At 42.0% G+C, this 26,123-nt stretch overlaps 1 protein-coding gene across 1 annotated transcript in view; it reads left to right on the top strand.

Moving 5' to 3' along the window:
- Positions 1 to 25,262, top strand: part of BTBD7 (BTB domain containing 7) — a 51,407-nt gene extending 26,145 nt beyond the window's left edge. Inside the window, exons 4-12 of the mRNA XM_058806792.1 lie at positions 7,881 to 8,089; positions 9,255 to 9,330; positions 11,581 to 11,741; positions 12,021 to 12,164; positions 12,393 to 12,506; positions 14,396 to 14,585; positions 17,847 to 18,025; positions 18,676 to 19,113; positions 21,004 to 25,262. Of these exons, the coding sequence (XP_058662775.1) occupies positions 7,881 to 8,089; positions 9,255 to 9,330; positions 11,581 to 11,741; positions 12,021 to 12,164; positions 12,393 to 12,506; positions 14,396 to 14,585; positions 17,847 to 18,025; positions 18,676 to 19,113; positions 21,004 to 21,819 (2,327 nt within the window). The 3' untranslated portion in view covers positions 21,820 to 25,262. The remainder of the gene's footprint in view (positions 1 to 7,880; positions 8,090 to 9,254; positions 9,331 to 11,580; positions 11,742 to 12,020; positions 12,165 to 12,392; positions 12,507 to 14,395; positions 14,586 to 17,846; positions 18,026 to 18,675; positions 19,114 to 21,003) is intronic.
- The last annotated feature ends 861 nt before the right edge of the window (positions 25,263 to 26,123 follow it).

Genomic DNA, 26,123 nt, shown 5'->3' with positions numbered 1-26,123 from the left:
AAGGGTGGTATAAGCACTGCAGGAAGAAGTCATATTTTTAATGAGGTCTCCTAATAGTTACATGAAACTGAGAGTGATAAGGATCTGAGAAACTAATAGAACTACTGTAGCTCATGTGGAGTTTGCTGTTAGGAAACTAATTTTCAGATTGTGCTGAAAGCTGAAATAATCGTACTGCAATAAAACTGGCACAGATAAAAGGGGATGTGTTTTCTGAGGCAACATACTACAGGATCCAATTGAGCTGTTCTTAGGCTCAGAATCATCCAATCCCAGAGCAGCCCGGGTTAGAAGGGGCCTCAAAAGATCATGGGATCCAACCTATCCAAGTGAGAAAGTGAGCTTAAGTGAGATTGTCCAGCATTCTGTCCAATCACTTCTTGAAAACCACCAGTGGTGTGTCCCTGGGGAGATTGTCCTGGTGAAGTGACTGTTCTCATTGCAAATCCTTTTTTGTTGAGATGTTTTCTAGTGCAATTTATACCTGCTGCCCCTTCATGTGGCTTCTTTAGAGAAGAGAACCTCTGTCCTCCTTATAGCTGCCCTACAGTAGCTCAGGGTCTGGGAATACTGTGACAAGGTCCCCTGAGCCTTCTGTTCTTGAGGGAGAAGAGACCTCACTTCCTTCAGGCTTTCCTTGTAGGCTAAGTTCTCCAGTACTTTGATCAACACCATGGCACTCCTTCAGATCCTCTCTTCTCTGTCTGCATATTTCCTATTTCTGTTGTTTCCTTCTCAGTATGTTTCAGAACAGGCAAGAAGTTTTACTATAGTTGAAGTATGGTATTAAGTTAATTTCTATATAATATGCACAAGCTAATAGTACTTAAGAACAACTCCGTAGATCAGCTGAAAGCCAGAAAGGAAAATGGGTTGAAATTAAAGATGTGGTGGAGTTTCTCAATTTTGGTGTGTGCTAAAAGGATTTAACGTGGTCAGAGAATACTAATGAGAGAATTAAATAGTGAATGAAACCCTCAGTGAGACACTGAATAGTTATGCACTGTTTCATAAATGAAGAGAGTGCAATTCTTTTCCTCAGATTGGAAACCTAAACTGGAACAATTGTGACCTGGAGGTGCTCTGATGAAGCAGTGTCAGTTACAGCAAAGCAGAAAAGCAATGGCAGATAGAGAACTTTCCATAGAAACTTAGGTAAACTTAGAAAATAAAAGCCATTTTCCTATCTATATGTTAGTAAATACTGAAAAACGAGCTGATATTTTATTTGGTGTTGAGTTTGTTTCTGCTCACTTTAAGTTGAGCTCACTTGGATCAGCATGTCCTAAACTGGCACTCTTTTCAGTAGTGCACTGCTCTGGAATGTATAACCCATGAGTCAGTGGTAACAAGATCTGTGCTTTTTCCTGGAAGTTGTCCCCAGTACTACCTCTAGGAGAGTGATAATTGAGGCAGCAGCAGGAGCTGCACTGGGCTTCACTTCAGCAGCACACTTGAGTGGCTGGAGCCCGAGAGTGCAGCAGGGCAGGCTCAGTGCTGGGGCCCTCTGGATGAACTGGAGCTGTAGTGTTTTGGGGGTGGCCATAGGGAGCAGGTAGAGGGGTGCAGTGGCATTTAGAGGTTTTCTTCTTTCTATAGTAAATCCCTTTCTGACTGTGAAAGTAGTGAGATTGAGGGGTGGGGCTGTTGTTACACAGGGGAGAAATGCAGTAAAATCAGCAAGTGTTGAAATCTATTAAATTCTCAAATACTAAAAAATGTAGGTTTGGCACTCCTTCAGATATTGAAATTCTAGATGTTAACTTCACCTAATTAGGATTTTACAAATTGGTGCTGCATTCCCTAGCTACAGGAGAAAGTAGTAAGCACTGTGTAGATCTGTATATGCCAGTGGAATCAGAATCTAATAGTTTCATACTTAATTTGCAGAGTTCGTGTCTAGGTCACTGGTACCGTGCAGACATGGAAGAACTCTTCTGGTATAATCTTATAATCAAAATTAAAAGGAAGCTGATTTGGTCAGGGAAAACTGTGTGCCTGCACGTGACTGAGATCACTTAAAGATGTGCTTTAGTCATGGCCACTGTTCTTGTTTCTGACTTAATTGTAGCATCTTGTCCTCATTTATATGCTACTTAACATGAGGTAGATGGGAAATCTTAATTTCAGTAGTGTCCATCCTATTCCCTGGTTTCACAGCTAGGAGACTTCTGTGCTGGAAGCTGTCACTCAGGCATCTGACTTGCAGGTGTTACGCAGAGTATGGGGAGGAGGCAGCATTGTGTAGGTGTTGGAGGTCACTGAGCAGGCAGTTCACCTGACATCATCTCTCAGCCTGGATCTCTGGCAGTGTTTTTCCACTCTGTGGTGCAGCAGGTGTCCAGTTCTCCCCAAGTACTGACTGATCCCATCAGCTGGCTTTTGCAGGAGCTGATGTCTTAAGTTTCTTCTCTAGATTTCCACATCCTCAGCTGAAGTTTTTGTTTCAGTTCACTCCTGCTGGCCAGTTGTGAACTTGTGAAGGCTTGTCTCCCTGGTTTCGTGGAAAATATTTTGGGCTTATTATGTTAAGTCTGGATTCTTTTTCCAGTTCATTTTTCTCACTTCCACTCAGTTTTGCCTGGGTGTTTGTAACTGAGTGTCAAGTGAAATTGATGTATTTTAAAGCTTCTGATCAACTGTTTTTATTTTCAACAGATTTTAGTTTGATTTGTCTTCAGGGCCTAAGTATCCAGATGTTGTAATTTTTCTTCAGTTTCAGCAGATGATTCAGCTTTAACTATTTCCATGGAAATTTTCCCATTCCTAGCGCAGTGATACTTCTTTTTCTGACTATTATGATTTAATAGGTAATTTCCCTATGGTGAAGACGGTGATGAGTATGTGCAATGAATCTTTACCATCCAAGTGAAGCAGGACAACCTTTATCTAGAATTTTCTCTGCCTTCATCTTGATTTGTTTTAGCTGAGAGGTGTCACTTATCTTTCAGGAGAAACTGAAATGAATATTTCAATGAACTGTTTTGAGTAAATGAGCTAATCAGCAAACATATCTGGTCAATAGAGCTGATCATACTGAAACCTATTTGTACCTAATAGGACTGACACTGCTCTTAGGGGTGCTCAGGTAATTTTTACTGTCAGAAGTGAAAACTCTTCAGGGGTACCACAGAGGCTATGAGCAATAGAGCCCTCTCCAGGAGGTTGGAGCACATCTCTTAGTGAGATGTTTCTGTGCTCTGCCTGCCTGTTTCTGCCCTCTGCTGCAGTTTTTCTGTCTTCATGCTACCTTACTGCTGTCTATCAACTGTACTGGTGCAATTATTTTAACACATTGATTCATAAAGATTTGGTTTAATATCACTTATCCCTTGTTCTTCTGTAGTACAGTTACTAAAATGAAATTAGTTCCCTGGTCCTGTTCATCACAGATTGTTAAAATACTCCCCACTTCCAGTCTTACAGGACTGCCCTGCTGTTGCAGGGAAGTTGGATTTCAGGCATATTAGTTTTAATAGATAGCTGTATTACATATATGAATCCTCTGCTGCATCTTGGCCCTGTTACCCACTGTCATTAGTAGTCCCACCGAGGTGCAGGTACAGAATGTTTTGCTGTGATAGGCTTTTGGATACTGGGACCTTATGAAATAGTTTTGCCTGGGAACCTTTACTGTCACCTGATTAAAAGAAGTTTTCTTAAGAAGGTTGGCAAAAAAAAACCCTCTATTTCCGACTTTTTGCTTTACTTCGCTTTTATTTTAGATGTTGAGTTTACTCTTGACAAGTACAAGAACTTAGAAACTTTATTGGAAGTTCTGCTATATTCAGTAGTACATTGTTTGATCTAGAAACAGATGTTGCCTGACATCAAAAGTACTCTTGGTTATAGGAGGGCTGAAGTGCCAGGGATCCCATGGTAGCAGTATTAAATACACCTTCAAAAACTATGGTTCCTGTGATTGCCAGCATGGTCTCTCCTAATGTGACAAACTTAAAAAACATTGAATAGCTTCTAGATTTCAGTTCAGTGTTAAGATGAATTCTTACTACTTTTTTTCATTAGTTCCACTGGTGTGCACAAGTTTAGGGGGAAAGTCTTCACTACAGAATGAGCTCAGTCAAGCTAACAGCTCTGTAGTAAAAGGTTTGCTCAATGCCACTTCTGCTAATTGTTGAAGGCAGTTGACTTTTCTTCAGCAGGTCTGTCAGCTGTCCTGATCCCAAGCCACTGGCTAGAATGCTAAACATGGGCTCAAGCTGTTCGTGTCTGGAGGGACTGTGGGGCTGCATTTGGGAGAGAAGTGCAGAAGCAGCCAGGACCTGATGGCAGGAAGGCTCCATTGGCATCCAGCAAAAGGAGTGCATGGAATAGCATCATTTGTGCAAAGTGTGACAGTCGTCTTTCCCTTTTATAGATTCTAGGCTGAACCTCTGAAGGATAGTAATGGTCACAGAAGTTTGTGGGACACTGCAAATGGATCTTGGGCTGGTTGTTGCCTGCCTGAGTATTAAAAAATAATATTCACAGGAAAAAATGCTCTGTTCCACTGTGAAGAGCAATATTGTGGCTATTGGATGACTACTTTTTTTGCCAAGTGGCTGATTGTTAAAGCAGAAAAAACCTCTGCCAAAGAAGAAAGGAAATTGGATTCCTTCCGTAGCTAGAATTGGGTTGCCCCAATTTATTTAAAAGCTCAAAAAACGCTTTAATTATTACCGTATGCTTACTTCAGAAGAAATACTTTTAATAATCCCACACTTCTGACCCATTGCTAAAATTACTTGGGAAGAAGACTTTCATTTGCTAGTCATCCTTAGTGAGCTTTTCACCTGATGTCATATTATTGTTCGTTGTGCAGTAATTGAACTTGACAGAAGAATTGAGACTGAGTTTATGCACTGTTTTTATAAATTGTTATTGCTCAGATCTTTGGAACTGCATTTCTGGTGTCTTTTCAGGGGGCAGGCATCTTTACTTTAAAAATAAATGTCAGATGAAATACTAGGAATGGCATTAATTTTGAGATAAGTCTCTGCTGTTGTAGTTTGAGTTTCCTGGTGACTGATTTCAGTGTGTGGGTTTACTGCCTTTGAAATGGAGCAGTCCTTATGTGTGATGTTCAGAGTTCAGGGAAATGCAGTTTATGCTGAAGTCAGCTTGCATGCAAGCAGAATAATTGCATGCAAAAAATTGTGTTAGGATTTAGCAGGGGAAGGCTGAGTGCAGATGACCCTAAATAATGGTTTCAAACTATTTTGTTTCTTATTCATGGGAGTCAAACTCCTCTCTTAACAAATTGCAGCTAGTCACCGCTTTCATTCATGTGCCAGGTTTGCTGCTAACTGAACATTTTCCTTTCTTGAGCCCCAAAAGGAAAGCTGAGAGAGACTCACATGACAAAGTTAAATGCAATGTCAGCCCTTTGCTGTTTGGATAAAAATGGATCCTGAAGTGGAAAGCTTCAGACTTTATTTACTCTGTGTTTCTGACATATGCTGAAGTATTTTGAACTTTTTTTGATGATAAGTTGGGTTTTGAATGGTTTAGTTTCTTACTGTTTGTTTGTTTAAGGCTGTTTCTCAGATTCTTGACCAGAACTTTTTAAGACTTAAGATTTCATCCTTTAGGAATCTGGGGAATTCCCCCTTCTAGAGAGGGCAGTTTCACTAACCTGTGCCTCAGCCCAGGGAATGTATTTCAGAACAGTTCTCATCCTCTGCTCTTACCTGTACTGGTGATGACTGGAGTGATGCTCCAGGTGCCTCCAGCCCAGCTTTGTTGCCTGTGCCCTGCTCACTTGAGGCCAGTGCTTCCATGCAAGTTAGAGATTAGTATCTATAGTGAGGCATCTGTTCTTACTAGCAGTAGTAATGATATATGTAACCTCACAAAGATAGGTGGCTCTGAGAAATGCCATACTATTTCAAGATGGAAATGGTGAAGGACAAAGCAGTTGTGTTGAAAGCTGTCTCACCACTCACCCCTTTGTCAGAAGCAAGTGGAGAGTCTGTCTGGGGATGCACAGTGTAATGCTGCATGGGTCACAAATGTGTGTGCTTTGGGTAGCCCTTCTGTCAGTGGCTGCATTCACTCTTCCTCTTCTTGGGTGAATCACGCATGTGAAAAAAAATCATCCAGCTGCTTGTTGAGGAAAGTTTTGTTTAAGTATGAACTGGTGTAAAATGCGTTACTGTTGGGGGACAGACATTACTCTTATAAATTGCTTTAGAAATTTAATAAGGATTGTGTCCAAAATTGTGTATACATTCAGGCATATTCCTGAAAAGCTTAGAAAATTTATTGGTAGAATATTGTTCTTACAATTACCACATTGTGGTTGTTACAGCATTGGGTACAAATATGTGTGTCTAATAGGACAGGTAAATTTATAACCAGTCTCATGTTTAAACTGTGCTTTCTACTGCCTTCTTAACTCTACTGTTTAAATTCCCATTTTAGTGACTTTACTTCTAAGTAGTAGATCCTTTGACAGATTCCCTCCTACTTGAAGAAGCTTGTTCACTTGTTACTACCTATTCCATAGCTTTCACATTATTATGATGGAAATGGAATGAACATATATTCTGTATATATTCATATATTCTCTATGCTGCCCCATGTAGAAAAGTAAGATTTTTCTTTTATTTCTGTGAATTGTTGCTAGTGTGTTTTATCTGTATGCAGCCAGTACCAAAATATGTACATCAGGAGACCTGTCTTTGTCTTGACTAGGGTTGAGATTACTGTGCTAAACACTTTTTTACTCAACTTATTTCAAGAGCTCAGTAATGCAATACACATCCCTAAACAACAAAGTTTAGTTTTTAGGTATCTTTGAGAGAAAAATGATGATGTACAAGAAGTAAAATTGCAGTGTAGCCATGTAGCTCTGAACTCTCTAGGCTCCTCTTATAGGCATAAACACAACTGTAATTTTGTGGCTGTAGTGGGTTGAGACTGGAATGTATAATTCTGAGGATTTTTTTCTTTAAATTGCTATCTTTGTGCTAAACCAGATATACAGATGAAATCAACAAAGTGCTATTGGAAACTTCAAGTTATCAACGTTGTGGTATCATCTCTCTTAGTCCCAAGTTCCCATGTTTTCAGCCCTCCCACAGCATGTCTTCCCTCATTTCTTCTAAGCCAGCTCCATTTCTCTTCAGGAGTTTTAACTGTACTCTCTGTCCTTCAGAAGACGTGTACTCTGTGAAAAAGTAAATCCTAACAAAGCGGTGGGTAGGAAGAAACTGTAGCAGACTCTCATAAATCTGCCTCCCTTCTGCTTCCCTGTCAGAGAATGTGCTCCCTGTCCTGGCACCCTCTGTGCCTTGCTGGATATTGAGGCCATCGTGGTGGCCTGGAGCAGCCATCCACTGCTTCCTGCCTTCTCTGTGAGCCAGAAAATGATGCTTTGCTGCCCTCATCCTGTACTGAGTAGCTGAGTACCAGCACTGTTACAGCTTGTGTTTCTTGTCCTCTACATGGTCTGTCTCAGGAGGGTCCATGACCAGTGATACAGGCAAAAATCCCACCTTTGCTACAGTTCATGGGTTTCTGTGAATCTGCTGTGGGCAATAGTGACTCAAATTCTCAATGTTAAAATGTGTTAAACACTCAGATAACCAAAGGGGGTTCTGATTGGGTTGAACTAGCTTTCCAGTTGTTTATCCAGGCGTGCCAGCAGCCATGATGCTTCATGTGCCTTAAAAAAGTGAATAACTGTATAGTTGGAATCATAAACTTAAAATCATTGTACTTCTAGTCAAAACACAACCTTGTTTTGTAGGGCACCTGTCTTTACTCTCACTGAGTGTACATAACCCTTTCTACTACAGATTTAGCCACATGTATCGTTCCTTCAGGGTGAAAGTGCCTCTGTAACACCACTGTTGATTGCTGCCCTTGTTTTGTAGGTTGTGAAGATATTATTGCTGAGAGCATCTCCCTGGACACCTTGATTGCCATTCTGAAGTGGAGCTCTCAGCCCTACGGCTCCAAGTGGGTGCACAGGCAGGCGCTGCATTTCCTCTGTGAGGAGTTCACCCAGGTCATGACTTCAGAGGTCTTCTACGAGCTCAGCAAGGACCACCTGCTCACAGCCATCCAGTCTGACTATCTGCAGGTAACCTGCAGTGCAGAGTACTGCTCTCCTGTAGAACCAGCAGGATGTGCTCTTCCATGATGGGAAGTGCTTGGCAGTAGTTGATTTTAAATTGTAGGCTGAAGAGGGCTTCTACACACTAAGCACTCCTTCTATAATATGTAAAAAAATTAAATGGAAATAGTGATTAAGAAAATGGTTTTGTTCTTGGATTGTAACACAACCCAAATGTGGTGTATGCTGTTGCTTGGAAGTCTAATAATAGTTTATAAATGCATGCAAATTATTTTAAACAAAGCATTTCTGAATCTAACATTTGCCTTGCCTGTTTAAGAGATTTATAGAATTACATGGTGGGAGTAGTTTTGCTGTAACAACCCATGCTAATTTGGGGCAGTGGGAGCTAATAAACTAGAAATGGTTCAGAAAACTCAATTTATTTGCATGAAAAGAGAAAAATACAGTCTCTGACAAGTATTGCACAATTTTTTAAATTTTTTTTTTTTTTTTTTGGTGACTTGCCTTCAGTGATTGTGTGGTTTTAGGGAGAGAGAAATGTACCGGCCAACAGAAAGACTGGATTTTTGCTGCCACTGCTCCTCAGAGGAGATATCTTTATAATGATGACCACCCCTTAATAGCTTAAAGATTACTAGATTTTTTTTTAAATGCATTCATCTCAATCTTACTTCTTTTGTAAAGGATGAAGTGCTAGAGGTTATTTAAAGTGTTTTTTTAAAACTTTTGTTAACTTGAAGCATTTCAGAAATTACAGTTAACAGTATTGTTGATCTTCCATGAGAGCTTATATTGCTGAATTTGTAATGTTAAACAAAAGCTTGAAATGCCCAGAGGTAGAACTACCCCTTTTAATTAAATTTAGTAATTCAAACTTTATAGCTGTAAGTTTCCATACTAAATAAAACTTTTCCTTCTGTAGAAAACTTCTTCCTCTTCATAGGGATTCAGTAAGTAATATGAATGTAGAAATTATGGTGGTGATATACCTGTAGTACAGCTTAAAATATTAGGAGAAAGTGGTAAGCAGATCATAAAGGGCAAGTACTTCATGCTTAGGTACAACTGTGTTTCTTTAGACCTGGAGAAGACCTGTGATTTATTTTTTTTGCATATGTGTGCATGTGACATTAAGCATGTACAGATTACTGACTTCCTCTTTCTACAGGCAAGTGAACAAGATATTCTGAAATACCTGATTAAATGGGGAGAACACCAGTTGATGAAGAGGATAGCAGATCGAGGTGAGGATCCCTTAAACCATCCAGTACTAAACCAAATAAACCCAAATTTCTGGCAGTTCTGTTTGGTGAGTCTTAGGGAAAATGAATCTACTTTGTCCATAGTATAGTCAAAACAAAGCGAATGCTCTTGCTTTCTTTAAAGGTTTTGCTATCTAAAATGAGAACACAGCATTCTGAGAGAGATGGGATTGTTTAGCCTGAAGAAGAAAAGGCTTAGAGGGGATCTTAGCAGAGTCTATAAATATCTGATGGCAGGAAGCAAAGAAAATAGAGCAGCACTTTTCTCTTGGCACCCAGGACAAGATGAGAGGCAGTGAGGCACCAGCTGAAATACAAGAAACTCTGCAGGTGGTCAGACACTGGCACAGGTTGCCCAGCTGGATGCAGTGAAGGGCAATGTGTTGTACCTTACCTGGGAGGTGTGGACATTGGTGGTGACTGATCCAGACTTCTAGAGGTCCTTTCAACCTCTATGACTGTCTGATTTTGAAATCTTGTTGGCTTCCTGTTGTCTCAGAGTTATTCTTCTTGTAACTAATTCACCAAATAAAAACCCTCTGTGGTATCTTGTTATGCAGGCCTCTCACAGTAGTCTTACTCTTAGTTTACTGTGTCAGCCTTTCACTTCAGTTTGAGTGTGTGTCTCTGACAGGAATCTGTGGTAGTGAGAAACAATCCAACAAGTGGCAGCAGTGTTTTCCCTAAAGTAGATGTAAATGTATTTTTATGAGCCTAGATGCACATTATTGCTACAATGGTAACTTCAAGAGCAATCTTAACGTGTTGGATATGGGAAGTAGGTTAAACATGTATGTCCCAAATAACAAATGCAAGGATCTTATAGTTCATCTGCACTACAAAGTGTCAATCCCATAGTACCAGAAGAGGAGCAGAAAGGGAAGAGCCTGCCTGAGTAAAAACAGAGCAGTACTGGTGTAACTGCTGCCTTGGGAAGGCTGGCCATGCTTCTGAAATCCACTGTCACTGCTTGCAACACAACTGCTTTGTCATGGACATGTTTTATGAAATGCAACAAAAAGTTAGTTAAAGGATGTGTTTCTAGTGTCCTGAGTAAGTATTTACCTATTTCCAAAACAGAATTTCCCAAGTGTTTGTCCTAGGGCACACGGGAACATAATGGAGCCAGTTAAACAGTAACAGACCTGGGCTTGGGCAGAAGCTGCTCCTTTGGGATCACTGTACAGCTTCTTGCTCTGGCATTCATTAAGTAACCAGCTCACATCTCTTATCTGGGATCAAGAGAAAACACAATAAGCAAAAGCAGAAATAATGGCGACGCCAAATTCGGTGAGATTAGGGCCAGATTTAGTCTAGTAACTTCATTTAAATTCCTCAGTGGCATTCCTTGTATTGCAGCTCTGAATGTGGGATGGTGTCAGTGCCACAAAGCATTGGAGAATGTAACAAGCTGTGGCCAAAACTTGAGCTGCATGTACTGAGGCAGGGTGGATATGTTTGGGAGGTTTCCTCAAAGAGGGAAGCTAGTCAGTCACATGCAGGTTGGGCACAATACCTAAAATACACATGTGGCTGCATGGTCATCTTGCTGTCTCCTGGAAGATGCTACTTCTGGTACAAATAGGTGTCCTGTGACCATGAGAGCAATTTGAGTGGGCTTGACACCATGTTACTGAGGTGGGTTACACAAGGATGCTAGAATAATGTATCCCTAAGGACTCTTCAGACGTTAATTGATAGAAAGTGTCTTTGAAAACTGCTGGGGAAAGGCAGAGGAGCTACAGTGGAGTCCTTGGGAGAGCTGCTAGCAGGGAAGTACAACTGCTTTACTGCTTTCATGGCATAGCTCTTAATAGAGCTTTCCAAATGTTTATGGCAATTACTATGTTTGTATTTTCTGCCTGGCTTACACTTTGAAGCTGGCAGCTGTGCCAATGACCCGTGCTGGTATAAACTGAACCTGTCTCTGTGGATGCTTCGTACAAGATTTTAAGGCAAGAGGTAGAATCATAGAATCATTTAGGTTGGAAAAGACCTCCAGGATCATGGAGTCCAACCTTTGACTAATCCACCACCCTGTCAGCTAGACCATAGCACCAAGTGCCCTGTTCAGTTGTTAGTTTTGTGGAGCAGTGCTGATGAGCCCTACTGGTATAAAATTAGAATTTTCCTTCCATCTTTAACCTCCCCTGTAAGGGTAAGCCTTGTACCTCCTGCTGTCCTCTCTAAACTTTCTGATGAAAATGTAGCATGTCTTGTTCCTTCCCACAGAGCCTAATTTACTCAGTGGTACTGCTCACAGTGTGAATAAAAGAGGTGTGAAGAGGAGAGATCTTGACATTGAAGAGCTGAGGGAGATCCTGTCTCCACTTTTACCTTTTGTCCGCATTGAGCACATCTTACCCATGAACAGTGAAGTACTGAGTGATGCAGTAAGTCAGTAGTCTCATACAAATACATCTATGCATGTTACAGTGTTCAGGTGTGAAGGGTTTTTTGCATTGGTGGGTGTTGGTTTTGTTTGTTTATTTTAAGGATTAACTTCTAAAATGTTATCATTGACAGTAATAGATGTGTAACACTGGTTTTCTGGTTAGGTTTTGTGTTCTTTAAATCTATCAAAAGGCTAAAAGTGTAAAGAATGCATTTATTGCAAGTTTTTACCATATTAGTATTTAAAAAACCGTAAAACTCTTTCTTGATTCTTAAAGATGAAGAGAGGCCTGATTAGTACTCCTCCTTCAGACATGCTACCAACTTCAGAAGGTGGAAAGTCAAATGCCTGGCTGCGGCAAAAAAATGCTGGAATATATGTGCGGCCAAGACTGTTCTCACCATATGTGGAGGAGGCTAAGGTAATATCAGCAACCCTTGACTGTTCTCAGCTTGGAGTCATCAGGGGGTTCTGTAAACAGGGAAAGATTTTGGGATGTTTTGTCTCTTTACATGTACTGGCCTAAAATACTAACATTTTCAGTTTAACAAGACTTACAAGATTGATCATCAGGCTCAAGTCTCTAGAACTGGTCAGAAAAATTTCAACAAAATTTTTTTTTGTCGAAATTGAAATGTTTGTGAGACAGATGTTGATGAAATTCCACCGGAAACAAAGCAGCGTTGTGAGGGAAACCTCCCTGGTTTCCAGCCAGCTTGCCGGCCCAGCTCCTCGGCAGCCCTCCTGGCAGGCGGATGGCAAGGTGAGAGCCTGAGAGTCCCAGTCTGCAGCTAGTCAGCAACCTTGGTGCCAGCTCTTTCAGGCTCCCCAGCTCCCACCAGAGCTGGGTGGGGAACTGCTATTCCACTCGGCAGAGGACTGATATTTCATCACCTTGTTTAAATCAGAACATACCCAAAATCTTGTGATCCTCCGCAAAATGGAATAAGTATCCTGTGTCCGATCTGAATGAATTTGTTTCCCTCTTTGTTTCTCTCTCAAGCAGTTGCTTCTCTGTTTAATTTCTTGCATGAGCACTGTCAAGCTGAAGGTCTTGTAGCATCTCTGGTGGTGATGTTTGGTGGCAGGGTGGAGATGGTGCTGTGTGGGGCAGGAATGTGCCACGTTCTGTTGGACAGAATGGGAGCCTTCTGTGTCACTGACCAATGCCATCACTTCAGGTGGCTCTGATCTGAGTTGAGAGCTTTGAGTTCCAGCAGTGCAGGTGACAGCAGAACAAGAAGGTTAGTTGAAGCTGTGTACATCCACATCACTACAGACTCTGACATGTGCTCTGGTGAATTTGGAGCTTTTGCCCTGTGCCTGGTTTTTAAAGGTATAAGATGTTGCTGGTGGGGAAGGGAAGAAATAAAACTACTTTGCATTTTGGGCACAGCAGTTAGAGAGAGCACCAAGTGGCAGTAAAATAGCAAAAGAAGACCAGCTGGTTAAAATGTTCTCTTTGTATCTTGGATTGCTAAAAATAACAAAAGTGTAATAAAAACTTTGACTCTTAGTTTTCAGGTGTATGCTGTGGGAGTGCTTTAGTATTTATCCAAAGTAAAAAGTGCATTCTTACAACCCCCATATCCCTGTAAGAATTCCTGCTTGTTAGTACTGGTTTCATATTATGCTGTTTGTATTTTAAAATAATTTTAAGGCTTTTTAACCTTAGAGGGAGGACTGTCATAGGCTCTGGTAACTTTACTTAATTGTGAATGAGTGGTGTTTTTTTTTTTTTGTTGTTTTTTTTTGTGGTTTTGTGGTTTTTTTGGTTGTTTTTTTTTTTTTGGTGTTTTTTTTTTTTTTTGTTTTTGTTTTTTTGGTTTTTTTTTTTTTTACTCCCCTGCTAGTCTACCATTTTTTTAAATAAGTTCATTTGATCTTAAGTAAGAATCTTTAAAGTGTAGGCCAAAATCCTTTTCTATTCTTTAGATGTCTGAGAAAAACAGGTTTCATTTTCAGGCTAGTGCCTTCTATTCAATGACACAGAAAGTTGAGACTCATAGGCAGTAATTGTCCTAAGTCCAGAGGGTCTGGCTTCAAGAAGATCAGTTCTAATCTGACAGGTTAAAGTAAACAAAGCATCCTTCCCAGACTATTCTCCTGCCTGTTCGTAGCTCAAACTCAGCTATGATCATGCCTGGAAAATGGAATAGAAACTGCTAATTAAAAGCCAGATGTTGTTTGTGACCTGACAAAGTGTGGTGTGGACACAGCCAGCCTTGTGTGGCTGGGCTGTGCTGGCAGCAGTGGCAGTGGGGGCTGTGCAGTGCCCTCACGAGGCTCTGGTGCTGTCAGATGGTGGAGCAGCCCTTGTGTGGCTGAGCTGTGCTGGCAGTGGGTGTGTGCAGTGCCCTCACGGGGCTCTGGGGCTCTCAAATGGTGGAGCAGCCCTGGTGTGGCTGAGCTGTGCTGGCAGTGGGTGTGTGCAGTGCCCTCACGAGGCTCTGGTGCTGTCAGATGGTGGAGCAGCCCTTGTGTGGCTGGGGCTGTCCAGGGAGCAGGGTGTGTGCAGTGCCCTCACGGGGCTCTGGTGCTGTCGTTGCAGTCGGTGCTGGATGAGATGATGGTGGAGCAGCCCTGGTGTGTGGCTGTGCTGGCAGTGGGTGTGTGCAGTCCCCTCACGGGGCTCTGGTGCTGTCGTTGCAGTCGGTGCTGGATGAGATGATGGTGGAGCAGACGGACCTGGTGCGCCTGCGCATGGTGCGGATGTCCAACGTGCCCGACACGCTGTACATGGTGAACAACGCGGTGCCGCAGTGCTGCCACGTCATCACCCACCAGCAAGTGAGCACCAACCAGAGCAGCCCTCCCTCAGTTATAGCCAATGAGATCCCAGGTGAGCTCCTGAGTGTGTCCTGTGCCGAGTCAGCTCCTGGGAGTGTGGGGGTGGAGTGAGTTTCAGTTATTGAATTCATCATTTCCTCAGAGAGTAGTTCTGCACCAGGAATAGTCCTTCTGCTTTGGTCTGTCCTAGAGACATTAACTGGTTTTGCATGGCAGAGTAACTAGTTGGACAACAAAACCCTTGGACTGGTTAAACACAGTAGAACGCTTGCTGGTGCCTGGCTCTCTATTCTCAGAATTTTCTATAGGGTTCTCAGTTTTCTACAAACCAGTTGTCCAATATAGGTAAGATCTGTGAGTCTGGAAAACTTCTTTCAAAAATCAAAAGAGAACATAATTTGTAAGGAAATCAGCTGAACTCAGTATGCCAGAAAAGTACTGGAAATGAGAACTCAAAACACATTTACTTCAATTTACAAAATCCACTTTAGCTTTGAAGCCAAACCAGCTTAATTCTTTGTGGAAGAATGTGTCAGAGTGCATTTTTATAGGCTCAAGTAAATATGGCCTCTCCTGACTTCAGGATGATTGGTGTGACATTCCCCATAGGCAAGCCAGGAAAATACATACTAAATATATTTTGTCATTTATGCATATGAACTTTTGGTGTCAGACTGGAAGAATTTATCTAGCGAGGTTCCTAAAGCATCTAGCTCTTCCTGCCTTTCCCCTGTCCCATTAATACTCAGTGTGCATAGAGAAGACACTGTCAAAGCTTGCAACTGATGACAAGTTGGCAGGGTCAGTGGATGTTTTGGAGGGCAGGATTAGATAGCTAAATGACCAAGATTACATTTTAATTCAGTGAAGGAAAATGCTGTGCTATGGCATTCCCCATTTTATAAGCTCTTTATATATCAATTAGGTCTCTCTTCAGTCAGCTATGTTGAAAGGAAGTAGATAAACTATTCCTACAGACGCTAGACCCAGGACCAAAGTAATGGATTGAAATTGCTGCAAGAGAATTTAATTTGAAGTGTTAGGAATATTTGAAACACTGTTTAGTTCTAAAATTTCTAGGAAATTTTGTGGAATGGTTTTGATCTGTTTGCTTCTTGTAGTCTGGGAAGGAACTTGATAAAGCTGAAAATGAGTTTCTGAGAACTTACTTTTGAAAAATTTGATAAAAGTACCAATTGTTTGTTTAGAAATCTGGAGCCCTCAGCAAAAGTGTGGCATCTCAGCAGTGCATTATAGTACTTGGACTTCCCTCCCTAGAAAAGTGTAAATATACTTAGCATGAATTGAATATAAAGTATTTCATGTAAAATAGGACTTTGATAACACTTTGCTCAATCCTAATTTCCAAAGAATTTGAGAAAGGCAGCAGGTTCTCAGAGGTTTTCAGTGTTTTGCCAAAGTTCTCATGTTCTTAAAAAAACTAGCGCTGTTGGCAAGCATGAGACATCTTGACCAATCTGAAACTCCCCTGTGTCTTGGTTCTGTACAATTTAATAGGTAGGAATTATTGCCAGTCCTTTGATTTGAACATAGATACGAGCTCTGAGCCTGGCCAGTAGTTAGAGTGCAGGAATTGTGTCCTGGCAACTGTTCGCTTTGCTTAGTCCTGTAATTAAGCAAAAGAATTGATTGGTTTGCCAGTGCCTTTTTGCTAGAATGGGCAGATGGGACCCATTAATGTGAGGAGATTAAAGCCTGTCCCAACCTCTAACTTGTACAGGAGTCCATCCTGAAGCAGGGATGGAGCACAGGGAGCCCTGGGGGCAGAGCTGGGCAGCGTCACCTCCCTCTGTCCCTGCCTTCTCCTTGGAGCCTCTGCCTGAGCACTGTGTTTGCACAAACCTGCTGGCAGTGTGTTTAGTGCTCTTCCTGCAGCACTATTGTAAAATTAGTTCAGCTGAAGCCTGCTCTAACTTGAATCCAGGTTCTGCAAGTGGTTGGGTTTCTTTACGCATTTTCCAGTTTCAGTCTAAATTAGAAGTCTTGCAACTGAAATAATTGTATTTTTTTATACACATAATCTTTCTTCCATGTGTTTCACATGAATAGTAGTAAAAAAAGAAACCAAAAAAACCCTAGGGTTTGAGAAGACAGTGTTTTTAAATGAAAACTCTCTATCATTTTTATGCCTACTAGTTTGGAGATCTGCTTCAGACTTCTCTTAGATCCTCTTTTTTTTAGTATTAGCAAAATACTGGCTGTAGCTAAACATCTGGTTGCTCAAACAGGTTTTCTCAGAAGAATTTAAGTGTGTGGAGGGTAGAGCCTTGAAGACTGGTTAGAATGGGTTCCTTCCCTCCCCTCTCAGTACAGGAACTCCATTAAGGAGGGGAATATTTTGCACTGTATTTTACATACAATTCTCCTTCATGTACCAGTGTAAACTTCATGAAATCGGTACTAGTTGTAATTGTGTGGTGTTTCTCCTTCTCTGTTATGCAAATGTCTTTTCACACTGTTTGCTGTATGATCTGGTTAATTTTTATGAGCTTTCATTACAGACATCTATCTGGTCATGGTAGTACATAACACTTGTAAAGCTGGTAAAGGATCAGACACCAGGACTTACATTTGTCTTCCCTATTTATATGCACATTTTCCTTACGACAGAAACACCACAGAGAAATATCATTCATCATCAAACGGCAGTAAGAAGTGGCATGAGAAAGTTTTGCAACAGGATAAATACCCAAAGATATACATTACTTTCTTTTGGAATGGTTTTTTTTTAAATTATTTCAATATGAGTGCATAAAACAACATAATTTTAACAGGTTTTTGTTGGCTTACACTTTGCGTAACTTGTGTAAAATGCCCTTTCTCTAGTTACATACTGGTGTTATGGTCTTTTGATTATAGAACTACATTAGAAGTATGAAATGTATGCCAAAAAAATCAATGAATTCTTGGCCTGTGCAATTCATGAGGGAGCATTCAGTTATTACTTAAGATATCCTGCCCCCACCTCAAATCATGGAATTCCTGCATCATGAGGGGTTTATAAAGAAAGCTATATTTGAGGCTCATTCTAGCAGAAGCTAGAGAAGTGATGTATGTTTTTATCATTTGTAGGATGTGTGTTGTCCCATGTGACTTAATGATGCTCCATGGAACATGTGTTAAGTTGAACAATTCTTGGCAGAATGCTTCTTAAAAAAAACCAAAAGCCAGGGCAGCCTGATGTTAGATTTTTCCTTCAGAATAAATCTAACCATTGCAATCAAAGTTACTGTCTGACAGTTGAAAGAAAGGCCTCTCTCTTATCCCCCCTGCCTTGTCTGTTCTCCCGCAGTTCCCAGTCTCGTGGTGGTGAAGGAGATGATCCGGCGGCTGCAGGAGCTGCGGCACACGGAGCAGGTGCAGCGCGCCTACGCCCTCAACTGCGGGGAGGGCGCCACCGTCAGCTACGAGATCCAGATCCGCGTGCTGCGGGAGTTCGGCCTCTCGGATGCTGCTGCTGAGCTCCTGCAGGTATGGAGCATGGCTGGGGGAGAGCATGAAGGGACTGGGTTGTGTGCTCTGCATAGGAGTGTGTATACACTTGCTGCGTATACACACAAGTGCTTTGAAATGCCTGCGTGACTGTCCAGGTGCAAAGGCCAGTTGCATTTGATGTGTGATTTTATAAAGCTCTAAGTGCAATGTATAAATAGTTTTCTTAAGAGTCATTGCCATTCAGGAGGCTCTTATTGACACAAATTTTGGGGACAAATTAAAACTGCTAAAGGGAGTGGATGAGAACAGTAGAATCATAACTTGAAACTTAGATTATTATTTATTCTTAAAACAGAGAGGAGGAAAAGTTGTAACTTATGCTTTAGCTCTGACCGTACATGTCAGAGCTGGGAAACTGAAAATCCCTCTTCTGTTTATACACTGGTGTTAAAGCAAATGCATCTGTTGGTCAACTACAGTGAATCTGATGCTTCTTGTCTTATTTCAGAAAAGCCCCAATCAGTTTTGCATGGTAGCTGTAGTCACCTTGTAGTGGTGGTGAGTTTGTATGTAGCACAGCCAGGCAGTTACAGTATTAGCATGTTTCTGAGGATGTTAGTTGGGGAGATTTTTCTAGATGTCTTCCTCCTTTGTCTTGTAACATGCTGGGTCTTTTACCTCTGCAGAATCCTCACAAATTCTTTCCTGATGAGCGATTTGGGGATGAGAGCCCACTGCTGACAGTGAGACAGTCTGGACGATGTCGCGTCAACAGCACTCCCACTGCAGAAACCATGTTTACAGAACTGGACTCTTTCGTGGCCTTCCATCCACCATTGCCCCCTCCTCCACCTCCATACCACCCACCAGCAACTCCTATTCACAACCAGTTCAAAGTGGGCTGGAAGCAAAGGGTGCCAAGTCAACATCCCTCCCGTTCCTTCTCCTACCCATGCAACCACTCTCTGTTCCACTCGTCACGCGCCGCCCCCAAGGCCGCCGCTCCCGTGTACCTGCCCGGCGGCAGCGCCAAGGCTGCGCCCCCCGACTGCACCAACACGGCCGCGCTGGGCCGACAGACCGTGGCGGCGGCAGCTGCTGTCATGGCAGCTGAGAAACAAGTGGTAAGTGTTGGCATTTCTCCTCTTTTGCCTATTTCTGGCCGCTCAAAGTACCTCATCGAAGGAGCTGGAGAGAATGGTTGTGGTGAAGTACCTTGGCTTTGTTATATGAAGTCAGCATCTTTGTTGGTTAGGAGGTTTTTCTACCAAACTGTCTGTCAGCATTCTCTATCCTAAAGGCAAGTGAGAATCCCTATAGGAGAATGAACATTCCAGGGCAGGAGCATTGTTGGAGGGCCAAATGGCACTCAGGAATCTTCTGAAATCATAGAATGTCCTGAGTTGGAAGGGACACACAGGGTCTGTTTCAGTGTCCAACCACCCTGTGGGTGAAGAACCTTTCAGTCCTGTCACTGGTCACAAGAGAGATCAGTGTCTGCCCCCCGTCTTCCCCTCACAGGAAGCTGTAACTGCAGAGGGGTCTCTCCTCAATCTCCTCTAGGCTGAACAGACAAGTGACCTCAGCAGCCCCTCGTGTCACAAATGTAGTTTGCTCTACACTAAAACAAAGCATAAGCCAGCCTCAGTAGTGCACACTGTAATTCACAGGTAGAAGTAGTGGGGATATTTTGGCTATTTACAGGTAAGTAGTCTGAAGTAAACAGGTTGTCTTTATACATGTGTGAAGAGTATGAAAGCTTTACAGCTGAGAAGTACTTGAAAAGGAATTGGCAAGCAGAAATTGGTAATTGCTGATAAAAAGGAGTTTGTAACAGCATGTAAAAGCAGTCATTGTAGTTGCTGAACTACAATATGATGCAATAAAACCAATAGACTATAAGATATCCAGTAAAGACAGCTTTATAAAATACAGAGAAGTGCTGAATGAAGAATTTCATCATTTATTTCTGCAGTGAAAAAACTGTCAGTGCATAGTTGTGCCACACTGTATGCAGATTTGATCCTCAAGTTCTGATTGGGAAAATGGATTTTATTTTCTTCCCATTAGCAACTGTCTTAAATATTTTGCGCTTCTTTTTTTTATTTTATAATAAAGTTTATAACTTCATATTAGAAATGTGTGCCATTGTTTGGTCAAAGGTGGGATTCATAGCATGTCACTCTCCTTTGATCAGTACTGAATTTCCTAAGGAAACTATACTGTAACCTTTTTCATATTGGAAATATTTCTGCCAGAATGTGTCCATAAGTAATGCAAGGGGGAGCATAGGCTTAATATAGGTGATATTTTTGTTCTGTATTCTTTCTGCAATTTGTGAGTTACTTAATCAATGATTACTAAAGTTGCTTTCGTGAGAAATGATAAGTGTAAGTAGAAATTCTCACTCCTCTGTCTGGAAGGCTGTGATATGAGCCGTTCTGCACTGAGGCAAGCATGGGATAGGTGAGAAGAACGCCACACAGCAGCTTCCATGTACTCTGTGGGTCTAGTGAGCCCTGTAACTGAGGCTCCCCCCGAGCCTGTCCTGAGCACATATCTGCAGTTCACTAACTTTAAAATGGGGAAGCAGAAGGGTTGTGTCTGTAGTGATGACAGGTGTGTTGTGGCTTCCCTGCACTGTGTGCTGTGGCAAGCCATTTGTTGGGCTCTGCACCAAGTTCCTTGTTTGGTTGATAATTGTATATGGCTTAAAGCAAGCCTGCCTTTAAAAAGTTCAGCAGTACATTGTCCTTTAAAGCATGTTCAAGGCAGGATGCATTTAAGAGGAGTAAATGTAATTGTGACACAACAGCTTCATGAAGGAGAGAAGCAGGAAGGTGAAGGTTGGTGGATAGATGTGTTCCTTAAACAGTGCAGGAAACTTGCAGGCTGAAGTTGACAAGACTAAAGTAGATTAAGAAAATGCCATTTTAAATTACAAAAAGTATCCTAAACAGTTTGTGTTTAGCTCTAGTCTTTGTTTCCATGGACCCATTTCTTTTCTTTTCCAGTGCACTCAGCCCCTGCTGAACGAGCTGATGCCAGACATCGCGATGGGGGTGTCAGCAATGTCTCTGAAGGACAGAAGGTTGCCCGAGCTCACGGTGGACACGGAGCTGAGCCAGGCGGTTACAGAGGTAGGGCCCGGCCCACCCCAGCACATTTCATGCATTCAGAACAGACACCTGCCTACTTCTCGGAAAAAACATGCAATAGAGCAAAAAATAGATGCTCGAGAAAACCCACAGGAGTATCCTGACTTCTATGACTTCTCCAATGCTGCATGCAGGCCCTCCACTCCAGCACCCAACAGGCACAGTCCTTCACCTTCACAAGGCATTTATTTTGGCCCAGATTTGTACAGCCACAATAAGGCATCACCAAGTGGCTTAAAGTCAGCCTATCTACCTTCCCAGATCTCTCCTAAAAAGCAAGAGGAGTCTAGGAGGGAGTACCTGCTCTCCCAGGATGGGCATCAGCACAGGCAGAAGAATGAGCCAATACACCTCGATGTCTTAGAGCAGCCCCCCCAGCGGCTGGACTTGGCACTGGCTGCCCAGGAGAGTGCTGGGAACGGCCCTGTTCACGTCAGGGGAAGAACAAAAATGGAAACGGATTTAACCTACGGGCTAACCTCCAACAGACCTTCCCTCTCTGCATACAGCTCTGACGTGCCAGAAGAGAGACCCGGTAGGAGACTGGCAGATGATGAGCCATTGGAACATGGAGCACAGAGAAATGCAGATTTGGAAAGGGAAGATGGAGTAAGCAGAGGAAGGAGGTCTCCAAACAAACCAGACTTCCTGTACAAAAAATCTGCCCTATGAAAGCAACCTCCACTATTTCTCTGTGCCTAAGAGTTGTAAACATCCCATTCCTTGCAACTTTTGGCCTGACTTCTGTCAGAGAAATTCTTTCATGCCAGCAGAAAAATTCAGCTTTGCTCACTTGTTTTGTACATACATTGCTTTATTAGAGACAGCATGTTATCAGTTTGGTTTTAATGCTGCTTCTGGGTTTATTTTGTTGCAGTTTTTTTTTTTGAGCAGATTTAATTCAGCCTTTTAAAAAAACAGAAACTGGTACCTTTTTTCTACAACCTGGTAGCCTTTTGCACCTGTACATCTATTTTAGTGTATTAGTTTTGTACTAATATGTTAAACTTTAATGTCACATTTAAAGGACTGTATTTTCATACTTTTGCATTTACCCTTTCACATGCTGATTCTCTATGTGCATTGGGTTGCACATTATGAAATGTATTTTCTTATGAGATAATAACAGTGCGTTTATTTTTTAATTATAGGAATTCCAAAGAACAGCACATCAAAAAAACTACATTTTTAGTTGAATTTTTTTTTGTTTGTTTAGATCGAAATCTTCCTGATTTTTATGACTACAGCAAGAATCCAATCTAATATTTTGTTTGAAAAGTTCTGGCAGCTGGTCTTATCTTTAGATACATAGCAAACCCACTTCAAGAATTATATTTGGGGTTTTAAAAATCCAGAGGGATATTTAGGAATCCCAATTCGTGTGAAATTCACTGGAATATGACAGTATGAGTCTGTTTACTTTTGTTTCGGCTGTGACCATGGAGGACTCCATGATCACCTGGAAGCAGGAAGCACTTACTAGACAGACTTGCTGACTAGACAGAATTGCTGATTATCCCATTTAGAAATAAATGTAGAAATACTGTAAAAATTACAGTAATTACTTGTTCTTCCAGCTGCTCATCTGTGGGTAAGCCAAGACCAGGTGAGCGGATTCCTGCTGACTCCTGGGGTGTCAGGAAGCCAAGGCTCGGAACCTTTGCTGTGGCCCAAACACGTGGGAGGGTTTCCCTCCTGGGGTGACAGCCCATGGCCTTGCTCTCTCCTGCCTGTGCTTTCTAAAGGGCTTCACTCTCAGTGACAGTGCTCCTCTCGTGGTGCTGCCCCACAGGTGCAGCTCTTCTGTGAGCAGGATCCAAGGGAAGAGTCGCTGCTTCAGCATCACCACGCTTTGGCACTCTTAAATTACACCTCCATTGCCTGATTTGCTTTTTGAAAGCACAGAAATGAGATTGCCCTGTTAGCAGGGTGTGAGGAGGGGAGGATGCTCATCTGGGCTGGCTCCTGCCACTGGGGCAGGGTTCAGCAGAGCACCAGGGGAAGGGTTACAGTTATGAATTACATCCTTAATACTCATGGTGCAGTTCTAACCACAGATTCATTGCATTCATTGATCCCTATCTGATGCCACTGCAGAGTAGTGATTGCTGGTAAGGTCCTGTTTAGTGAGAGGTTAAATGCAGTTTCTGTAATGAATTTTTCTATAGCAGAAAAGTACAGTCCCAGGTGTGACCTAAGGACTGCTGTTAGGTTAGGTGGGATTGTTTCCTGCAGCTCAAAGTGCTTAATACTGTTTAACAGAAATCTTGTTGCAACTTTACTTTTGTTTTTAGTTGATAGCAAATTCTTACCGAATGTGTTTCATTAAAGTATGGAGGGCCTAGTAACAACACACTGTTACTGAAATATATTGAGTTCTGCATTTCCAAACTACCAGATAGCTTCTAAATGAATTAAGATATGGGTTCTTTGAACCAATAAACTCTGTGTCTCCTGCAGACACATCTATAGGCCTGCTTCTGTAGTGGTTCTGCAGGTGTTCCTTTTGAGATGCAGCCATGGAAAGCATGGGGTAGGGCTGGAGCAGAAACTTGCCTAAACTCTGCAGGTGATGTGTCTTGTGTGTGAGGGGAGATTTTTTTTCCTCTGTCAGCTTTTTTTAGTCTTGTTTTTTGCCCACAGTCAAGGCACTGGGTGGTCCTGGCTTCATCACCCATGTGTGGGATTTCCCTGGGACTGTGGTGTAGGACACTGCTAACTGCAAGAAGGTGTCAGTGGGGGGATGCTGCTGCAGGTTCAGGGGCTGAGGCTCTCTGGGTTTCTCCTGAAGAGCTGAGCACAGTGCTGACTGCATAGCTCTAACTACACACAAGGGTGTCATCCTCACCAACCAGGACCTTTCAGCACACACCCTGAAACTCCCTGGACTTGCATCATGTGTGTGTTGGTAGCTTAACTACTAAAAAATGACAGCTGCCCTCAGAAAACTTATTATTCTCAATATTTTTGCCTAAAACTGATAGAGGTACTTCAGGAAAACTACTTTGATTATCACAGTTTGATGTGGCACTGTGTACTTGGGCAGAGGTGGGACTGAGATCTACAGATAAAACTCTAAAGCTTGAAATTTGGGGAGGGGGGTGTAGCCGATGAAGATGAGAAGTTCTGAGGTTATGTTTTGAGGGAAATCATGAAATGCTTTGGCTTTGGAATAATAATTTCTGGTGAGAAATGCCTCTGGGGAGGACGTGTCTGCGTTTTACAATACAAAATTGTTTCTGAAGTCTCAGGAGCTGTGCAGTATTAAAAAAAGGATGAATTAAGTGTTTAAAAGTAGATGCAGAATGAAATACAAGTCCTTCTGAGGCCACAAAGACAATCAGGCCATATAGACAATCTGTTTTCACGTGCATATTTTTAATTGGGAAGAAGATGGCAGCTAATGGCAGCTGGTTTGAAGTGGAAAAGAAGGATTTCTTGAATTACTGGAACTTTATTTTTGTACTCCAGAGCAGGATTTCCTACTTGGGATGTGCAGAGGGGTGAGACCATTTTTCATGGCAGCATTATTCAGAAGCCAGTGTTCATCCTCCATCTCACTTGCACACCACACATACCTTGCTACCTGCTACTCCTTGTTCTCTGTCTACTGAAACTTTGGTGCAGAAGCTCCTTGTTTACATGAAGCACTTTCTGATTAGGCTGGAAATTGACATCTTTTCCTTCTATAAATTAGATGGAAATGACAGATTATTGACTATTTTGCTTGAGGATAGAGTTATAAACATTGTTCTTTTGAATGAGGGAGACTCATGTTCCTTGTTCTGTTAAAGAGAGAGGTCAGACTTGCATTTAGTGAGCAACATGCAAAAAGGTCTTATTCCCCTTTCCCCAAACCCAACTCCTCTTTTCTTAATATATGGATGAATAACTTAATTCCTAAAACACATTCTTCCTTTGAAATGTTTTGTTGTTCCACAGAATTACTGTAGTTGTGTATTAGTAACTGCTGTGTTGATTGGCAGTTTCATGTTGTATTTTCCTGTTCTTAAGGATTTTCACTTATGAAATTTAAGGCTGTGGCCACCTGTCCTTGTAAGCCTTGGGTTTTGATCCCAGAATGTCCCAAATGTATGTATTTAGGGGTTTCTTTGGTTTGGGTTTGGGAAAGGGGTGGGGGCGAGGGGGGTTGGGTGTTTTGTATGGGTTTTTGGTTTGGTTGTTTTGGTTGTTTTTCTGGTTTGTTTGGTTTTTTTTGAAAGAACACTAATGCTGTTTGAGGCACTGTTCTAATAATTGTATGCTTCTATGGTAGAGGTGGTGCTGAGCCCTGCTGGATGCAGGGAACAGCTTTGAGGGAAACTTGTAAAACCACATTTGGGGTTTCTGTAATTACCTGTACTGCCAGAAGGCAGCCCTGCCCTCGGCAGTGTTAAGAATTTGTTTCTTGTCCTTGTGTTGTTACTGGTATAAAGTCAAGTGCCTTCAATGCTAAAGGCTCAGAAAACTTTCTTAAACTGACTTCATGTCCTATGCAAGTGTTTTTTCTACAACCTGCATAACCAGTACTTTGTAAAACTTGTTTACGCTTCAATTGTACATAGTGTTTTTTTAAAAAAAAATAGTATTTTTATTTAGGTACCTCCAAACTTGAATTCTAGTCTTGTGTGATGCATTGTAAAACAATACATTTCTCTTTTGAGTACCATTACAGTTGTAAAAAGGTTTTCACTGGTTCTATTTTTCTACTGTTGCTGAGAAGCATGTAACACTGACTTTATCCTACGTATAGTTGGCATTTCAAATAAATGGCTTGTATAGAACGTGGTTTTGTGTGGCTGCTTCCCCTGAGCTGCTGCTCCTGGCTGCACCCAGCACCCTGCCCTGCTCACTCCAGGCTGCAGTGACTGGGGCTGGGGTGAAGGAGCCCCTCCAAGTGAAAAGGCTTTTGGGAAAAAGGGGCACAATAATGCTGTGAACACCAAAGCCGTGCTATCAGCCAGTGTGTAAAAGAG

Source organism: Ammospiza caudacuta, chromosome 6 (assembly GCF_027887145.1).
Source record: "Ammospiza caudacuta isolate bAmmCau1 chromosome 6, bAmmCau1.pri, whole genome shotgun sequence".
Lineage (NCBI taxonomy): Eukaryota > Metazoa > Chordata > Aves > Passeriformes > Passerellidae > Ammospiza > Ammospiza caudacuta.
The sequence above is the reverse complement of the archived record's forward strand: the minus strand, read 5'-3'. Positions and strand labels throughout refer to the sequence as shown.